At 40.6% G+C, this 17,857-nt stretch overlaps 1 protein-coding gene across 3 annotated transcripts; it reads left to right on the top strand.

Moving 5' to 3' along the window:
• Positions 1-4: 4 nt before the first annotated feature.
• Positions 5-17,848, top strand: UBE2L3 (ubiquitin conjugating enzyme E2 L3). 3 transcript variants are annotated; one of them, XM_051767956.1, is made up of 4 exons: positions 5-113; positions 8,539-8,634; positions 12,518-12,704; positions 15,122-17,848. In XM_051767956.1, the coding sequence occupies exons 1-4, from the start codon at positions 87-89 to the stop codon at positions 15,274-15,276; spliced, it is 465 nt and encodes a 154-aa protein (XP_051623916.1). In that variant the 5' UTR covers positions 5-86; the 3' UTR covers positions 15,277-17,848. The 3 variants fall into 3 exon arrangements, with proteins under 3 accessions (XP_051623916.1, XP_051623917.1, XP_051623915.1); XM_051767957.1 differs by lacking the exon at positions 5-113 and adding an exon at positions 363-444; XM_051767955.1 differs by lacking the exon at positions 5-113 and adding an exon at positions 7,893-7,928.
• The last annotated feature ends 9 nt before the right edge of the window (positions 17,849-17,857 follow it).

Here is a 17,857-nt window from a genome sequence, read left to right as displayed (position 1 = left end):
GCCCCGCGCGCGCCGCCGCAGGAAGCGCAGGGCGGCTGGGCCGGCCCGCGCCGCGATGCATTGTGGGGCGCGGCAGCAGAGCCAAGATGGCGGCCAGCAGGAGGCTGATGAAGGTAACAGCGCCGGGCAGGGCCGCCGACCGAGCGGGCCCGGCTCCCCCGGCCGCCCCTCCGCCCCACGCGCATCCGACACCGCGGGGCCGCCTCCCCTGCCGCGCCCCGGCCCCCCGGCCTCCTCCGCGCCTCTCGGCGGCGCCCCGCACCGTAGCGGCCGGAGCGGGAGCAACCGGCACTCGGGCCGCGGCCGTGGGGGGCCCCGCCGTGCTCCCGCCGCCGCCTCGCGCTCTGGCAGCGCTCCGCGGGCCCGAACAACGCCCGGCGCTGGGCGAGAACGTTGGGAGGGCGCCGCGGGCCGCCCTGGCCCCCTCCCTCGGGGGGCTCCACGGTGACTAAGCAAAGAGGAAGGGACGGGGGGAAGGAAACGCTGCCGCCCGGGGCCGGGGCATCCCCGGCGTGGCGGGAGGGGGCGCCGACCCTGCCGAGGGAGGGCTCGGCGGGGAAGCGCCGTCGCCTCCCTCCCTCCTTTCCTCCTTCCCTGCGGGGGGGTTCGCCACTCCTGCCGCGCTCGCCCCGGTGAGGAACCGTCCCCAAACGCCCGGGGATGAAATAATTCCGTTTTCGTTGTTTCGGAGAGTAGCCTCTTCCTTGTACGAGTAAGAAGTTTATCGCACTGAAACGTGGGCCTGGGTTCAGAAGTTTCCTTATTCGCGGCGGACGTGGTAACGTTTTTGTCTTCGCTCTATTTGTTCTGAGCCGCGGATGGTACTTGGAAATGGAACCTCGACCCCGGTTGGGTTTTAACCAAGAGCACGTTTGTCTTATTGTAAAATACCGCTCGGGATTATGTTTCACGTTATTTTGCTTGAGGAGTAAGGGACTTAGGAGGAAAATGGTAACCGTTGCCCCCAAAGCACACAAATTTATTTTATGTGCTGTATATAATAACATCACAAACTGTGAGCAGTGAGGTTTGCCCAGGACACGCAGATGTAGTGGCATAAAATGTAGTCATCTGTAAAATGCTCTGACAATACCCGGCAGGATTTGCATACAAAGTGCCTGTGAGGAAATCAATGAACTTTACAGGCCAGTCCAGGGAAATGGAGGGGAAAGATCCTGTAACTCTTGGGTGACGTTTCAGCCTTATTAAAAAACCTGCCCCTGTGGGGTGCAACATAACCCTGCACTAGGATTTGACAGATACTTGGGCAGTTCTATTAAACTTACTTAATCTATTAATACCAGTTTCACAGCTGGGTTCAAGGATGTGAACCCCCAACAGGACAGAGATTTCACCAGGACATGTAGATGGTAGGTTCTGAAGCTGCATTTCCTTAATGGTACAGATATATAAATAAGCGTTATAACTTGGTTGTTTTTGAAGAAACCAGTAGCTCAGCAGCGCTTCCATAAGGCTTGACTTGTCAGTTTAAATGTACTATAGAGCATTTAAAAATTAAATAGTAGATTCATTGTTTGCAGTGTCATTCATATATATTAAATCAGTAGGTGTAAAACCTTTAATTGTCCCTAAGGAACCTGGCAAGATGGAATTAGGTTTTTATTTCATTTTTGATAGCTGTTATGTTTTGTCAGGGCTTTAGTATCATAATCAATATGTCTGTTGCTGTATACTCAAGTAAGGTTCCCCTTAGTTTGAGATAGTAAACAGCCATTTAATTCTATATTTTTGTAAGGCAGTTTTTCTGCCTTTTCTGAAAAAAATGCATTAATTGTTCAAAAGCACATCACTACTACTCTGATAGGGAGAATATATGTTTACAATTATTTTCTTCTTTAATTTAAAATAGAAAATAAAAATCTGAAAGGCAAGAAAAATTGTTCTTAATATCAACAGTACCTCTTGCTTTTCAGCCCCCTCCTCATTTTCACTGTACTTCTGAAACATTAGTTAGTACTTTCATCTTTTATTAGAATGCAATAAAAACGGTTTTTGACGGTGTAACCATATTTTCTAGAAAATTGGTGTGGCAGTTGTTCCTCAGAGGGAGGGGTGTGGGAAGGAGAGAGACATCCATAACTTACGTCTTACATTTTTAGTTTCATTTTTATTCCCTAATATTTGTGGGTTGTTCACACTGTGTGTGGTTTTTATGCGGCCCAAGAGCTGCGAGATGCTCTATCACACAATTTGCAAAGGCTGTTAAATAAGCAGATCCTTTCCTGCCTCTGGAGAGTCGAGTCAGCCCAAATGGCTTTGGTTTTGCCATTCATCTCAGTAGGAACAAAGTAGAGCTCATATGAGTGACATCATCTGGATTGCTGCAGCATGATGCTTTGAAGGTCCAAACTCGCCTGTGTATCACCCTAATATCGCTGTTGAAGTTCCAAATTCACAGGTCCACTTTAATTTAAAGTTATTCACTGTTGAAGTTTTGCAATTGGGAAGAGTCTGTGGGCTGTCTTTCTCAGGGTCTTGGAATGATGAGTGATTATAACTAAAGGAAATAGGGGTTTTCTCTGTGTCACTCAACTATGTTTGAAATAATTTAGGATAAGCATTAACTGTCTTTTCTCTGAGCTAAATATCAAGTTTGTCTTTGATAAGTGAGACTAAACCTTAAACCTTTTGTAGGTCACCCGTTTCCTTAAGGTCTTGCCAACATTTTGAAGTACTGCATTTTTTCTGGACTCGTGTCATGCATCATAGTTATTCATATTAACCACTGTGGCTCTAAGAGGCTGGATGCAGCACGTCCGTAATAACTTGCTGTCTGCCTGTGGAAAACTGCAAGTATGAGTCTAGTTTCTGCTCTGCAGGTAGAAATGGATGTCCTTTACAGATTGGGGAAGCCATTTGCAAACCCCTATGTGAAAGAAGCATTACAAATTTTGTCATTGTACTCATACAGTTCAATTTTAAATGTGACTTCAAGTTATAAAGAGAATAAGGTTGACTTGTTATCTGAGGGTGTGTTTGAGCAAATCACATTCCCTAGGCCAAAGAGCTTATTTATGGCCTATTTTTGCTGAACTTTAGAGCATCAAATAGTCTTAACTGAAGTCTTCCCTCCTGATTCACAGCAGCTCAAGGGAGGTGTGCCCTTCCAGGAGCACACCTAGCTTAGCAAAAATGGGAAATAAACATTGCTAATGACTCGTATTCCGGTGACATCTGAAGTGGAGGTTTGATCTGTGAGCCACCATTACACCTCTCCAAAGAGCCACAGTTGTTGAATCTTGACTCCTTGTGAAATGTGAGTGGTGGGAATAAAGGAGTCTTTGTCAAAGATGTTCTGTTGTGGATGATCTCTCAGGGTTAAAACAGGCAGATATGGAGTGATTATATTTAGGAAAGGATCTAAGGCTTCTCTTTTAAGGGGGTACGAGGCTTCAAGGTCCTTTCCTGTATAAAGCAGATTGTCTCCAAATGTGTGATGGGGATCACAGATCTCCCGGAGACTTCAGGGGAAGGCTTTTCACAGCTGCCACCCACTACTGTAAAACAGGCTGTTCTCCATGTGAGATCCGTAGCTAAATGCTGTGTGGAGAAGTAGTGGGGGGCTGCAGAGGGTGCAGCTATTTTGGTGCTGGATACTCATAGTACTTACTTGCAGGTGTAGTAACATGATGCCGAGCTGCACATTCCGCAGGGTGTTGGGTGGTGTTGGAGGAGGCTGTGCTGCCCCAGGTGTGGAGCTGTGCCCTTCCATGGTGGCTGCCTATAGTCTGTAAGATCCATGGTTTAGTTTCCTGGTTTTTGGATGTTCAAAAGTATCTTTAGTGTTAAAAATTGAAAATAGATTTAAAGAGTAAATATGAAGTGAGATACGTCGACAGTTATTTTAATCTTATAGTTTTTGCTCCGTTTCCATAATTACATAGTCAAACATTTATGCAACTGTTCCACTCCATGATAAAACACAAACATGAGGCCACACCCAGGTAGGTGGCCTGCTATCTCCAGGATGCTGTGGTCCTGTAAACACTGTAACCCTCCCAAATAAAGAGGTTTTAGACAACTTTATTATTTCAAAAATAGTTCAAAATTGATTCAAATTTCCATTCTCAGTAACAAAGGAAATGTAGTTTTGAGCAATGTATGATTGTCCTTATGGAGAAGTGAGAATATTGATTAATTTTCCCTTTCTGAAACAGAGAATTGACAAAAGGATTTTTAATCAAATGAAAATACTTTGCCAAAAAGTAGATTGCTCAGTCAATAAGATGTGAGTGTACAAGGTTGTAATTTTGTAGAGGAAACTTACTGCTATTTCTTATAAGAGCTAGATTCTATTTGGGGTTTTAGTTGGGTTTGTGTTGGGGTTTTTTTGTGGTAAAATTATATTTTTAGGTGTTTTAACTTCTCTGTACTGTAAATTCAGAAAGTGAAACTGGTCAGTTCCTGATCAATGTTTTAGAGCCTGTTTAGCTTTGTCAGGCATCTTTTAAAGAATGTATTTATAAAGACTTAAACATAAGTTGTAAACACTAGAGAATCATGGTTTAGTTATTTCAGTAGACTTTTGTTTTTATTTGTGAATTTAGTAGCATTTTGGGCTTGATGCAGAACTTATCGAAATCAGTATGAGCTCTTACACTTATTCCCATATTCTAGGATGGTACTCTTACAAATATTTGCCTTCACTGCATTTTCCTATCTGACTTGTTTATTTAGAGAAGTCCCAAAACTTGAAAGATGCATGGATAAAATGGTTGCAGGGTTTTTGAAAGACTTAACGGCATTTTAAGCCGATGCTGCTTTTCTTTTTAATTTCAAACATTTAATTTTTTATTTGAACAGCACAAATGATTACACAATATTGAAAATAACAATTTCAAATCCTTAATCATTGTATATGAGGTAACATGGACTTTTGTGACTGTCTTCAACATTATATACTTGAAGATCAAATACCACCTCTGGAACAATGTTTTATCCATTTCACGTGCTGTGTATAACATTTTCTCTGAACATTTCCAAACTACAAACATCATTTCTCAAGAGAGCCTCGTGAAGTAACACCTTTGAGTTTTGTAAGTGGGGAAGCCAATGCAGCAAGGTCACATGCAAGGTTGATAACAGAGTGGGGAATGAAGACTGATTGAAATTCTTACTGCAGTCTTCTACCCTTTATTTACGCTCCTCCTGTGCTCCTTTAATTATGTAACTTGACAAAATTAAGGGGTGGAGGACAAGAAAGGGTATTAATCTATTTACTGTCTGCCTAGACTCTTAAGTATTATTTTGAAATAAATATCTGGATTGTATCCTTTTACCTCATAAAGTACTTTTTGTTCCTTTGGAGTTGCTCAAGCCCATGTTAAATGTAATGTTAACTTTAATCTGTACTGCTTGAAAGTATTTAGTTAGCTCATTCACTTTCTTCACCGTAGATTTATACTGTAGTTGTGGCTGCCTCCATGGCTCTAAAGCAGTTAAATCTTTATTATGGGCTTTGGGAGTTGCCAGAAGAAAAAAAACCAAAACAACCTCCCCCCACACCCTTAAATTGTGAATGGTTAAGTTCTTACCACTCCTGAATGACTTGTGTAGTATTGTGATTGTGGGGACAGTAGTGTGAAAAAAAAGCTTTTTGTAAATAAGTCTGACGTGGAACTGATTCATTTGGAGTGACAAATGAAATCTTAAACGCTTCTAGTATAAGAAAAGTAATTTCTCATATAAATTGGGATCTGTCACAAGTGCATGGTTCAGGCACGTGCCCTGCTAAGGTGGCTTGGTTGTCCATGACCTTTGCAGTCCTGCCTGCATGTGAGGGATGGAACTGCCAGGTTTATCCTGTCTGTCTGTGGCTCAGTTGTCAGCTCCAACCACAGGAGAAGGGCAGGATAGAGCCCTGACACACTCCAGTAATTTACCACTTCTCTGATTTTGGAAGTGATTTCCTGCAAAGGCCTCACATGTCAGTTTAAAGAGGAAGATGGCCTCGATAATTTTTGGCCTGTTGTTTAGTCTCTTCTTATTTAATTCCCTCATGAGGGGAAATGAGGAGCTATTCGCATGTTTATTTTAAACTTTTTGTTGCTTGCATACAAAGTTTTACAATTTTGTAATGATCTCTGTATGGGATTCTTCCTTTTCTTAATTCAGCATCCAGTTTTTTAACCTGAATCTAACTATAAAACGTGGGTGTTTAATCTTCCAGAAATGCGAAACCACGCTTTTCTAATTTGTTTTATTAACCTAATGACATACCTGAATTATAGAGTCACAGTCCTCCCATTTTTGTGTTTCTGGACAGTTGTTCTCTGGGCCAGCAACAGCGTAATGCTTGGTCTGAACCCAGGATAAAAGCTCCTGCATGAAATCTGCATTCCCACTGAGACATAATGGGAGGAGATTTCTATCATATGCGTAATGTTTTTAATACAGTAGCTAGAAAATAATCTAAACCCGTTTTCCTTTCCTTGTTTTAGAGTGAAGGCACTTGTGATAATGCTTATTTGTGCATGTTTGTTCATGCTTAAATACTTACTGCTGAATTAGTTTATTTTGTTCCCAATGTTTGATGTGTTACATCTAGTATGGAGTGGAATTTATCCCTTTTACATGCTATGGAGTAGTAGTTTGCCAGGACTTCACAGTTCTGTGTGTGATGAGAGAGAGCATAAAAACTGTTTGGAGCAGGTTACTTCCCTGACCCTGTTGGGGCAGAGTCAGTCTGGGATCAGTCAGGCTCTTCCTGAGCTGCTGCTTTGTGCAGGAGCGCTCAAGGGAAGGCACTGGGGGGATTTGCGCTTTCAGTGAGGGTAAAGCATCACTTAGAGCTACGATAATAAAGCTTATTTTCTTGTGAATATTTTGGCTTGCTCCTTATCCCTATAAATATGATTCATGGGATTATTTTTGTGTAGCTTTTATATGTTTTTCTGCTTTAAGGATATAGGATAATCCTCTTACCTCTTTAAAAAAAAAACCCACCCAAACTGTCTGTGACTGCATAAATCTAGCAGCAGTGGAATTTGGGGATTAATCCATGGGTCTAGACTGGATAGTAAGTTTTAGTGTCATGAAGACTGTGTTGGGCATCAATTCAGTGTCCAAGACTCCAAGGTTAAACTTCCGTGTTTGGAGTATGTTCTTGCTTTTGTGGGTGCGGTGGGTGGGAATGTAAATGTTCGTTTTCTGATGTGTGGCTCTTATGTGATTTTTGTTTCCTGTGCATTTGGAAATCTCATTTCCCTTAGAGTTTATCACTGTGCTGAGTTTATGCAAGAACTTATTGCAAGTATTAAATCTGCCAGTCAGATGCAGAAGCATTTGATCCAATATGAACATAGAGCTATTTTAGGGGAAAAAAACCTTAAACCCGAAAAAAAAAATAGACAGTAGCAGGAAAAGTGGTGGTTTTTGTTTTCCAGTCTGTAGTGCCTTTGCTTGTAGTTGGTGGTTTTATCATAGTAATACCCAGCCTAATTTTGCAAGGTGCCTGCACTCATTGCAGAGCTGAGCACTGTCAGAGCACATGAGTGCTGCTGTATAAGCAACATTTTTCCTAACCTATGCAGCCACCAGGCATGTGCTGCACTTTTGAAAGCGCTGGTAAACTTCCATGTTTGACTGTGGATGACTTTTGAATTTGTATTCAGTTAAGTTCTCTTTAGAGATAAAACAGCGGAGTTAAACAGCAAAGGATTGTAATTGTGGGGGAAATAAAAGTGAAACCATGTGTTTCTTTTTAGCTCTTACCAAATACTCCAGGAAACAGTCCCTACACTAGGGTTTATAAATAATTTTAAATAGAAAAATGCTGAAATACTTGTTTTGGTCATACCTGGATCACTAACTGATTAAAAATGGTTTGACTGTTGCAGAAAGATACCTTGTTCAAGAGTGACACAGCTATAAAGAGAGGACTCTTAATGTGTACTGCGAGCTTTGAGGTACCAAAGAGAGGGAAACCTGAATCTTCTCAAGTAACTGGTCTGAACAAGGCTTGTTTGGGTTAGATTGATATTTTTCTGGATTTGGATCGATTTCAGCTGGTCATGCAGGAATTTGTTTTGTTTTCAGTTGAAATAATTGGCCTGTTCAGTGTTTTTTATCTGTGTTTAAAACTGTTACGAAATAGTTTTTCCAAATCACTGTTCTCCTTCAGACAAGTCCTTGGATGCATTTTATTTCTGCACTTCACAGTGTTATCAATGGTCTGTTACCAAAGCCACTGATTTACATTTGAGATAGAAAAACATTTTAAAATGTACTTTTTTAATACTTTTGCTTTGTTGTATCTCTAATCCTGTTAATAACAAGGTATTTTTGTGTTTTCTTGACAAAAAAAATAAGCTTTTTAATATTTTGTCATAGAGAATTTCAGTTTTTACAAGTGCAAAATTTTATTTCTTATTTGTGTGGGTTACCACCACTACAACCTCAAGCTGCTTTAACATTAAAGAAACCCACACTGACCTCTAAGGATCTCGAAAAATAAATATGAGCACCTTGCTTAATACAGTTATTAACTTACACTTAACACTGTACTTTGCTTTTCAGGAGCTTGAAGAAATCCGCAAATGTGGAATGAAAAACTTCCGTAATATCCAGGTTGATGAAGCTAATTTATTGACCTGGCAAGGGCTCATTGTTCCTGTGAGTATAGGTTACTCCTTATTCTTATGAGCTTTAAAATGAGGATCATTTGTATGTCATAAATCTACGGTTTAGTAGTGCGGCTGGTGACCATGAAATAATTCCTGCACCCTGACAAGGATATCTTTTTTATTATTATAAAACCTATCCTTCGCAGTTGTGCATTTGGGCAGCAGCTGGTTGTTAATAAATACAAGGTGAGTTTACACAGGTGATACTGCAGCATCTGAAATGTGCTCCTGGTTTTAAATCTTGTCTCTCTTCAGACACCCTGTGTAATCTGGGGCAAAGAGCATAATCTTCCTTTGAGTGTCTTCTGTGATTTGTTTTATCCAAGTCTGATAAATGTTACTTTGTGTTTGTTATAACTAGCCTGAAGAAAAATCCTTCTGTAACTGCAAGGTGTTCTGATCCATCCCTGGATGCTGCATTATTGTAGGCCTGGTCCAACACTGGAGCTCAGTGGTGGCACTGAGTGTTGAAAGAGGGAAGCAAATGACCTTTTATTTTATATTAAGTTTTTACATTTTGTTTTACATTGAATTTTTTTACATTAAACTTAAAGTACAAAATCTACATCAACATAAATAATAATTAAAAAAAGAAAATAAGAAATACTTTTATTCCTTAGTATTCATTTTTTTTAATTGACTAGATTTATTTCTAGGATAAAATTGAGTATTGGGAAAAGTTTGATGCAAGGAAGGGGTTTGTATTTTCAGAAGTGAGCTCTTTAAAAGAAAATGTCTTTATTTAGGCATTAGTTAATGCCAAAAAAATTAATTTTAAAAAAATTGAATATTTTTATAAACACTACAGTCTTCTTATGGAGAATGTTTCGTCTAAGTAGATAACCACTGTGTTAGTCAATTAGAGAGGGATTTATTACTAAGGAGAAAGCAGGAAATCTGCTGTGTTGAATCCCTTGGTTGAAGTCTCTTGGATTTTCACCTCTTGTTTCCCACTGCTGTGGCTGTAGCAGCGGGAAATGCCTCCCTTGGTTCTATGAGTTGCTTCTAAGCCTGCAGCAACTGGGGCTGTGCCACTGGGGCAGCAGTTCTGCTTTTCTGTGGATGCTGCCAAAAAGCCCCCCCAGCCAGTGGAAGTTTATCTTTTTAATATTTACATAAGACTTTGAGACATCTCTGTAGTGATGCCTCTGCCTTTTTACTCGGATGCTGTTCTGGAATTCACAAGGCACAGGCTGAGATAACGGCTGGGCCTTTGTGCTTTAAATGCTGTAGAATACGTTTAGTTACTGTTTACTTATGTGCCAGCAAGTGATTCCTTGGAGTGGTTGATGCTACTCTTGCAAATAAAGCAAGCGGGATGGGACACTGAAATTTGACAGAGCTGAGGAACAACTGCTTTAATCAGCCACTCTGGTGTTTGTGGTTCATGCGTAACAGTTTAGTGCTTTGATAATACTTTGAAGCAGTGTGTAAGGTCGGTAAATGTGACTAATAAAGCAAAACACAAAAATACTTGCTTTTCCTGTTAAATTAGGAATGTGTGATGTACAGCAGCTATTTTTAACAGTTTCTGCTCACCAGAGTATGAGTGTAGTTGTTTGTTTTGCGAAGATTCAAAGCATCACAAATCTTTAAATGTTGATGAAATTAACTGTGCTCCAGACCTGCCTTTTGGTTTGTAATATGCCCTGTTACAGGAGAAGTTAAATTCAAGTTAAATTCACTGCTGGCATAGTTAAGGGAGAATTTTGTAATTAAATTATACTTCCTATAGTAATTAATGTTGTGTATGCATTCAAAGAGTAGTATAGGTTTTTATTCTGAGGATACTTTATAGGAGATGTTTCAGTCTTAACACCTCTTCAGCTATTTTGGTACCAGAGTTGATGGCTCAAAAATGCAACACACAAACTGGTTGCAAGTTTTGAGTTTTTTTCTCTGAGTATTTGCTTTTGAAATTTCACATGCTGTTTGCATTTAGAAAATGTTCTTGCTTAACGTTTTATGAAGTACGCTTCAGTAGGAGTAACCAGTTACTGATTATTAAACTCTGTAACTAGGCATTACTTTGGTCAGCTGCTTAATAAAGGTGTGAAAGATAAAGGTTAATATTTTTGTGTTCATACAGAATTAATGTGAAAGGTAATGTAAAGGTGAACTGTAAAGCTTTAGAAGCTTTTGTTTCTAACATATTTTGCTCTTCGGTACAACTATCAGTTTCTAAGGGTGTTCACTCAATTGAGAAGCAAATTGAAGGTATCTGGTCAACTTCTTTTCCTGTTCTGAACTGTAGTATAAGGTAATTTGTGTACTCTGGGTGGCCAAAGTACATTATTTGTTTGATTTCAACATCAAAACAAGATTATCTCTACCCCAGGCTCCTTATTCTTGTAACAGGTACTGATGATGTACCATGAATTTCATTTCACTTAATCAAAACTGCTGGCTATGGACAAACTTTTACAGAACAAAAATACTCCAGGAGAATGCAAGTTGTGTTTTGGTGTTTAAAATTCTATTTCTCTTGTCAGTGTCAAAATAAATATAACAAATAATTGGAAATTAATTGCTTGAATAGTCTACATACACTTTTGTTTCAATGCATTGGTCAGGTACAGTGAAGAAAATGGATGTTTTTAAGGCAGGTCACTTCCCATGTCAGTTCACTGAATATCCTCACAAATTAGAGCTTGTGATGGAGGCAAGGACAAGTGAGCTGTGGGGGGAGAGAGCACTGACTGCTGAAGTTGTCACCACCACCAAAAATTATTTGTTAAACTTCCAAAGCTTTTAGGATTGCTTCGGTAAAAAGTGGTTTTAAAGCCACTGTAGTTACTTCTTCCCTTGGGTGCAGAAATTGTGCTGTATTTCTTACAAATGCACAACCAGATTCTCTATATGGATGAACTTAAATGTTTTCTGTTGACTAATATTTTAATACAACACTCCCTGCCCCCCAGTACTGGTAAATCCTGGAGTGGGTTTGCAGGGAATGGTCTGGTTGCTAATGAAGAATGTGTGTGAGTATACTTTACACCAACTGGAAACTCATCCTTTGATTCATGTTCCCAGCATGTTTGAAAAGGCTTCATTCCACAGTTACTGTTTTCAGTGCAGAACAGTATTTTCATAAGCTTTAAATGTAGCAATGGTTTATTTATTTTTCTTCTGCCTCCCTTCTGCAGTCAGTATCTGAAGCAGTATCAATAGTCTAACAGATTTTCTAAGTGAGATTCTGGGCATTGTTTTTTCTCTTTCAGCATGGAGAACTTCACAGTTCTCTCATCATGCTTCTTCAAAACTGATCTGATAACAGTGGGTGCTAAAACTGCACACAAATTCAGAATGTTCTCATCAGCAGACGCAGTGAATATCTATCTTTAGTACCCATGAATGCTCAGCAGATTTTTGTGTAGTCAGCACAAAAACGTTCTCAGAACATTTAGGGAGATCTGACAAATCGGATTGCTTTGGTGCTGATGCCACCATGTTGTAAGACATACAAAATAACTGTGTTCAGAAAACCTATTTCCCTTGTCAACCTTCCTGTTTGTGTCTTGGAAAGGGTTTACGATGTTTTTTGAAACACAGAGTTGGAATAAAACTACTTGTTAAATAGGGCCTTGAGTTGGGAGTAAATGGGGTTGGATGCCTTCTCACTAGTAGAAGTGTCGGCCAGCTGCGGGACAATGGCAGTCTGTTTTTCCCAGGGTGGATGCAAACGTACAGGTTGTATTGCCTCTGTCCCCAAACAGGTTTTGATGTTTCCTGACACACAGACATGGCAGTACATGTTGGAAGAAAGTGCCTTTCAAAGAGGTCATTTGATAGATCCAAGTCTGGAGCATGCTTTTTTTACCTGAGTCCATTAACATGTGCCACATTCTTGACATTCCACCTTCTTATTGCAGGACAATCCTCCATATGATAAAGGAGCCTTCAGAATCGAAATCAACTTCCCAGCAGAATATCCATTCAAACCTCCTAAGATTACCTTTAAAACAAAGATCTATCACCCTAACATTGATGAAAAGGGCCAGGTTTGTCTGCCAGTAATTAGTGCTGAAAACTGGAAGCCAGCAACCAAAACTGACCAAGGTAGGACTCCATGTGGAGAGAGAACTGGGTATGGAGAAACTTCGTAGTGTGTTTAAAGCTAATAATGTGTCAACTTGTCAGCTGCTGGTGCTCTTGGGATGTATTTGTTCTAAGGCTTGTGTCATGAATCACATGAGGTATGCAAAACTTGTGGAATCTCATTTTGTTACTGGCATGTGAGGTGATGGCACTGACACGTGCCATTTCCATCTCCAGGGAACCACAAAACTCCTCATGACTGAAGAGTTTATTAAGGTGGTGTCCTTGGTATACTTGAAAATTTTGGTGGTAGTTTGTGCGGGGGTTATTTTGTGTTTCTTTTTAAACAGTGACTTTAGAATCCAGAGGTGTTCAGTACATTTCTGGATGTTTGAAAGAAAGGGTCTAATACTTCAAGGGTTTGTATATTTTATAATCTGCTATGTGGTTCAGTGATTTGATACGGCTTGAAATAATGCAAATCTCTCATGATCTGCTGTGTTATGGTCTTTCATTTGTCTTTTAACTCGTTCTTCAAAAAGTTGTTTCAGTGTCAGCATCTGTTGTTCCTACATGGCTGTATGAACCTGTGACAGTGTTATTACAGCCCTGCTTAAATGCCTGTTCCTTTTGCTTCTGCACTAAAAAATCACCCTCAGTCTGTTTGCTGTTTGGGCCTTTCTCAATGAAATAATGTGACGTTATTAGCACAACATCAAAGTGATTGGTTTTGTTTAGTGAGGTGTCAAGAAAGTGGAGAGATTAGGTTCATCATAAATCATTAACTCACCTTTCATTCACATACTAAATGTGCATCTTACTGCTGTACTTTTTTATTTATTTATGCTTAATATTAAAAAAGACTGTTATGACAGTATAGTTTTTAAATGCTGTGGATATTGAGGCAGTTTCTGTTATGACTTTTTCTGGCATGTGTGTTTCTTACTGTGTTCTTAAGGTTATTGAACACACATTTTCCCTCTAGTGTTTTAGCATGTTTTGCTCAATGAGAAGGGATTGTCCCATGCAGTGTTGCTGCTGGTTTCATAAGCAGTCAGTAATGTGATGGCAGTTGTAAGTCCAGGACTGGTGAGTTACTGTGAAGGAAGCTAATAGCAATTCTACATTCCTTAGATAGTTTGTTGCAGTTTCAACTCGGGATTTTTGGTAAGAAATGTTCCTGTTTAGCAGTCCAGAGTTGAGCATTTAGTTTGAGGTATGTTCCCATTCCTGTCAGCTAAGGGTAGAAAAGAGTATGAGCTTGACAAGATCAATGCTCCAAAAGAAGCCACTCTAGTATTCCTGATTCTGCTGGAGTGATAAGCATTGTAGGAACTTGCATTGCAAGGGAGAACCCAATTGAACTGCTAAGCAGATGTTTCAGAACAAAGGACGGACTCTGCCTTTCCACACACACGCGGCTGAGCTGTGGAACACTCCTCTGCAGGATGGGGCAGGTGTCAGCGTTGGAAGTGAGTTCAGGAGGAAGCAGCTGGCCTTGGTGTGCAGTACATGAAGTGAAGAGGGTTTGTTATACTCACATTAAAAACCCTGGGAGTGCTGCCTTGTCTTACTCAGAGTAGCACAGACTTACCTCAAACAAATGTTGCTCGTGCTCCTTGAGCTGTTGGCCAGGGAGGTGCTCTTCGTGTAGACCTGCCCCCAGGACACCTTTGAGTGACAGGACAGGGGAACTCCCCATCCTTGTGAGCTTTCAGTGGCCATGAGGAATGTGTGAGGAAAATGTAGCAGTAAATGTCACTGTGGTGCGTGAGGCTCACTGTGTAAATGTCAGGGGCATTTCTGTTTCCTGAGGAATGACATTTCCTCGGTGACATAGCTGTGAGCAGGGGAGAAAGGCCCCTTCCAGCTCTCACCCCTTTGTCTGCCTGGTGCATCTCTACTGGTGGCTGCCTCGGTCAAGAACTATGAGAGTAAAGGGAAGGCTTACCTGCTGTTCGCAGGGGAATTAAGAGTCATAGGGAAATAAAGCTGGAAAAAAGGGTTTCCGGAAGTAGGCCCAGTCACAACTGCATCACTGTGACAGGTGTTGAGAAAAATGCTTCATGGTGGAAATTCCATCTTTACCCAATCCCTTTAGATGAATTTGTCTGGGAACTTTGATTCTTTTTGAGCCATAGGAGAGTATTTTAGATGGGATGCCAGTTATGGGAAATCATTTGTAGTGCACTTTGGTCTCTATTCATGTTGATTTTGTTTACAAATACAATTTTCTGGTGTTCATTCATGGTCACTGAACAAAATCTTGGCATAATGCTCCAGCTTACTCATATCCTGCGTTTGAAAAGGCCCGAGATTTATGGGGATGTATTTAAATGCAGTTAAAGCTCTTTTCTTACTGGGGAATTTTGCTTATAGTTTGATTTTTAAAAATTAACCATCTTAGTGTCTGATGGTCTCTATACTTCTTTTGACAGTAATCCAGTCCCTCATAGCACTGGTGAATGATCCACAGCCCGAGCACCCCCTCCGGGCTGACCTAGCTGAAGAATACTCTAAGGACCGTAAAAAATTCTGTAAGAACGCTGAAGAGTTTACAAAGAAATATGGTGAAAAGCGACCAGTGGACTAATCTGACACAACTGCTGTCAGCAACGTATGATAGAAGATCGGAGCAGTGCATTTGAGACACCCCGTAAAGCAGGACTCTATGGAAAATTGACAAGTGCCACCTTTCGGTGTGAACTTGTGGCTGTTACTAACTTTCTACAGTTTTCTTAATCAAAAGTGGGCTAGGTAACCTGTAAAGAAAGGATTAAAATTTAAGATGTTCTAGTTCTGCTTTCTTTGTTTAAAAATCACTGCTTCAATATACTTTAAAGTACGCTGTTTTCTTTTTCTTGTCAGAATTTATCAAAAATATCTTAGACTTATATTCTGCCCTTAAATTGAAAAGGTTGTGGCTGTCATTTCTTATTTTTCCTTGGAGTTCCCACTATCTTGAGTTCATTCACTGAATTTTAAACCCCCTCCTCAAAGTGATGTCTTAGGAAAAATATCCCAGTTCTGGCAGAAAATGATTGAGTGTTTGGCAGTTTCGTTTACTTTTCTTTTTAAATGTTGCACTGTGCTTTGTGGGACTTGTTGCAAGTTCCCCTGAACTTCAGTTTGTAACATAATAAACAAAAAACAACCCAACCCTACAAAACCAATCAGAAATAATGTCTGGGTCTGATGTAAATCTGGCCAGTGTCTATTAAACGGGGAAACCCAAGTTTTTGTGTGCGTCATTGAATTAGAATGTGGCTTATGTTCTGCTTTTGGAATACTTTGGGAAAATATCTGTAGCAAACAAGTAGTGGAATGTGATTTCGAATTTCCTTCACTTCTATCCTTAATACCTATGCAGAGCAGCGGGAATGTGCACAGAACAACATTGCAACCAATCCAGGAGAGTGTTAGAAACTGAGGACCAAGAGGTACCAAAGTGATAAACTTTTTTTGAATTTAAAGTTGGTATTTCGGAGATGTTCATTTGGAGTTAAAGAACTAAACCTGACAGCACTGCTGTCATCTCTGAACGTTTTCCATCAGAATGCATAAGAAACACCTGTGTTTTTAGGATGGCACTTGTGCCCCTTCCCAGGCCCTCTGCTGCCGGGTTCTGCCGGCACTGGAGCAAGGACAGGGCTGAATAATAATGTGTGAATGTGCTTTGCTGCTGCTGCTCCTGTGTTTAAACACACTGGTTGGGTGATTCAGTGAGTGTTCAAGTGTCATTCTGGCATTGTGGCTTAATCAGGCAGAGCTGTTTGCCAGTTGCTCTGGGGCACTCCTACGCATGCTGAAGGAAGCCCTTTCTGTTCAGACCTGAGCATCCTTGGCTGTGTCCCTGCTGCTTCTCACCTGCCTTCTCTCCCCAGTTCAGTGTGATTTGTAGCTCCATGGTCAAACTGCCACACAGTCAAACTGCCATGTCACCCCTACTCTCCAGCTGGGGTCTGTTACTAAGCAAACAAATTATCTCCAGAAATCCATCTGGGAGCACATATCATTTTGATGTGCAGGAAGCTGAGTTAGAAAATCCCTGACACCTAGGTGGTTGCCTGTACTCTCAAATTCAGTTTTAATACAGCCTCTGCCTTTGCAACCTTTCAGAACTAGTGTGTCAAGCAGTAAGTCTCTCTTGGTTTTAATGTCTTGTGTATTTGCTATTCCCTCATTCATCCCTCTCATCTGGCTTTCATTTCTGATTTAGTGTAAACAATGACAGCCCAGTACCTCACCTCTGTTGAAAGTAATTTTTTTTATAAGTTAGGGAGCTAAGAAATGTTATGTTTAAGTGTTCTTAGACAGATTCTTTGGCAGGTAAATAAAGTTAAACCACATTCACCTTATTTACAGAAACTTGCATTTCCTAAGTGTTTTCAGGCTTGTGAGAGCACTATTACCAAATTTTCACAGCTTTGTGTCTTCATTTGCAGAAAGTTGGTACCAATTCTGTTTCATTCACGCTCACTTGGATTCATAATAAAATAATGCCAAATTATCTGTCAAACTGAAGTGTGTAACTTCTACATCACCTGAGTCACTGTACCTTTGATCATGTCTGTTGGCATGGAAACGTACCATTCTCTAAATTTTATTTGAAACAAAACTGTAGCATTAGTTTGCTGCCCTCATTGCTACTCAGTAGTTACTCTGTGGTTGTAAAGCCTCTCAGGTCAAAGACTACGTCTGTCTGCGTTGCTGTGACTTGGATGCTGTTGGAAGGGAAGGGCTGTGTGATCCAAGGAACTCGAGTCATGCAGTGCTGCACCAGCCATTCCAATTCCAGCTGCAGAGGTCACATGGAAGACAGATCCTGCTATCAGTTCTCTTGGTGTGTTCTCCATAGTCCAATTGCTAAACTGTGAGATGTGTAACCCAAGTGCTGATGCTGTCTAGGGGCAGCCTCTGAACAAAGGGATCTGACACTGTTGTGTGGCTCAAGTCTGAGGAGAAGAAATCCAAGTGTGAAGTCCTATGTTAACTCAGGAAATCCAGCTCTTGTTCTCTCTGGTTCCCTAAGCCATGCTGAATTCTAAACGTGCAGTTGAACATCCACAATAAAAGCAGCGCACTGGTGAAACTACACCCAGGAGTACTGGTATAGGCTTCCTGCAAGTCCATTCTGCTACCCTAATAAAAATTGCTCTCAAAGGCTTTGTGGC

This window comes from Manacus candei, unplaced genomic scaffold, assembly GCF_025592945.1.
Source record: "Manacus candei isolate 608988 ecotype Guabito, Panama unplaced genomic scaffold, ASM2559294v1 h1tg000090l, whole genome shotgun sequence".
NCBI lineage: Eukaryota > Metazoa > Chordata > Aves > Passeriformes > Pipridae > Manacus > Manacus candei.
The sequence above is the reverse complement of the archived record's forward strand: the minus strand, read 5'-3'. Positions and strand labels throughout refer to the sequence as shown.

What these genes read in the sequence shown, in the direction of transcription:
- UBE2L3 (XM_051767956.1), top strand. Translation starts at nt 87, where the DNA reads ATGGCGGCCAGCAGGAGGCTGATGAAG. An exon ending in CCAGCAGGAGGCTGATGAAG is followed by an intron (nt 114 to 8,538) that starts GTAACAGCGCCG and finishes TTTGCTTTTCAG; the next exon opens with GAGCTTGAAGAAATCCGCAA. An exon ending in AGCAACCAAAACTGACCAAG is followed by an intron (nt 12,705 to 15,121) that starts GTAGGACTCCAT and finishes TTCTTTTGACAG; the next exon opens with TAATCCAGTCCCTCATAGCA.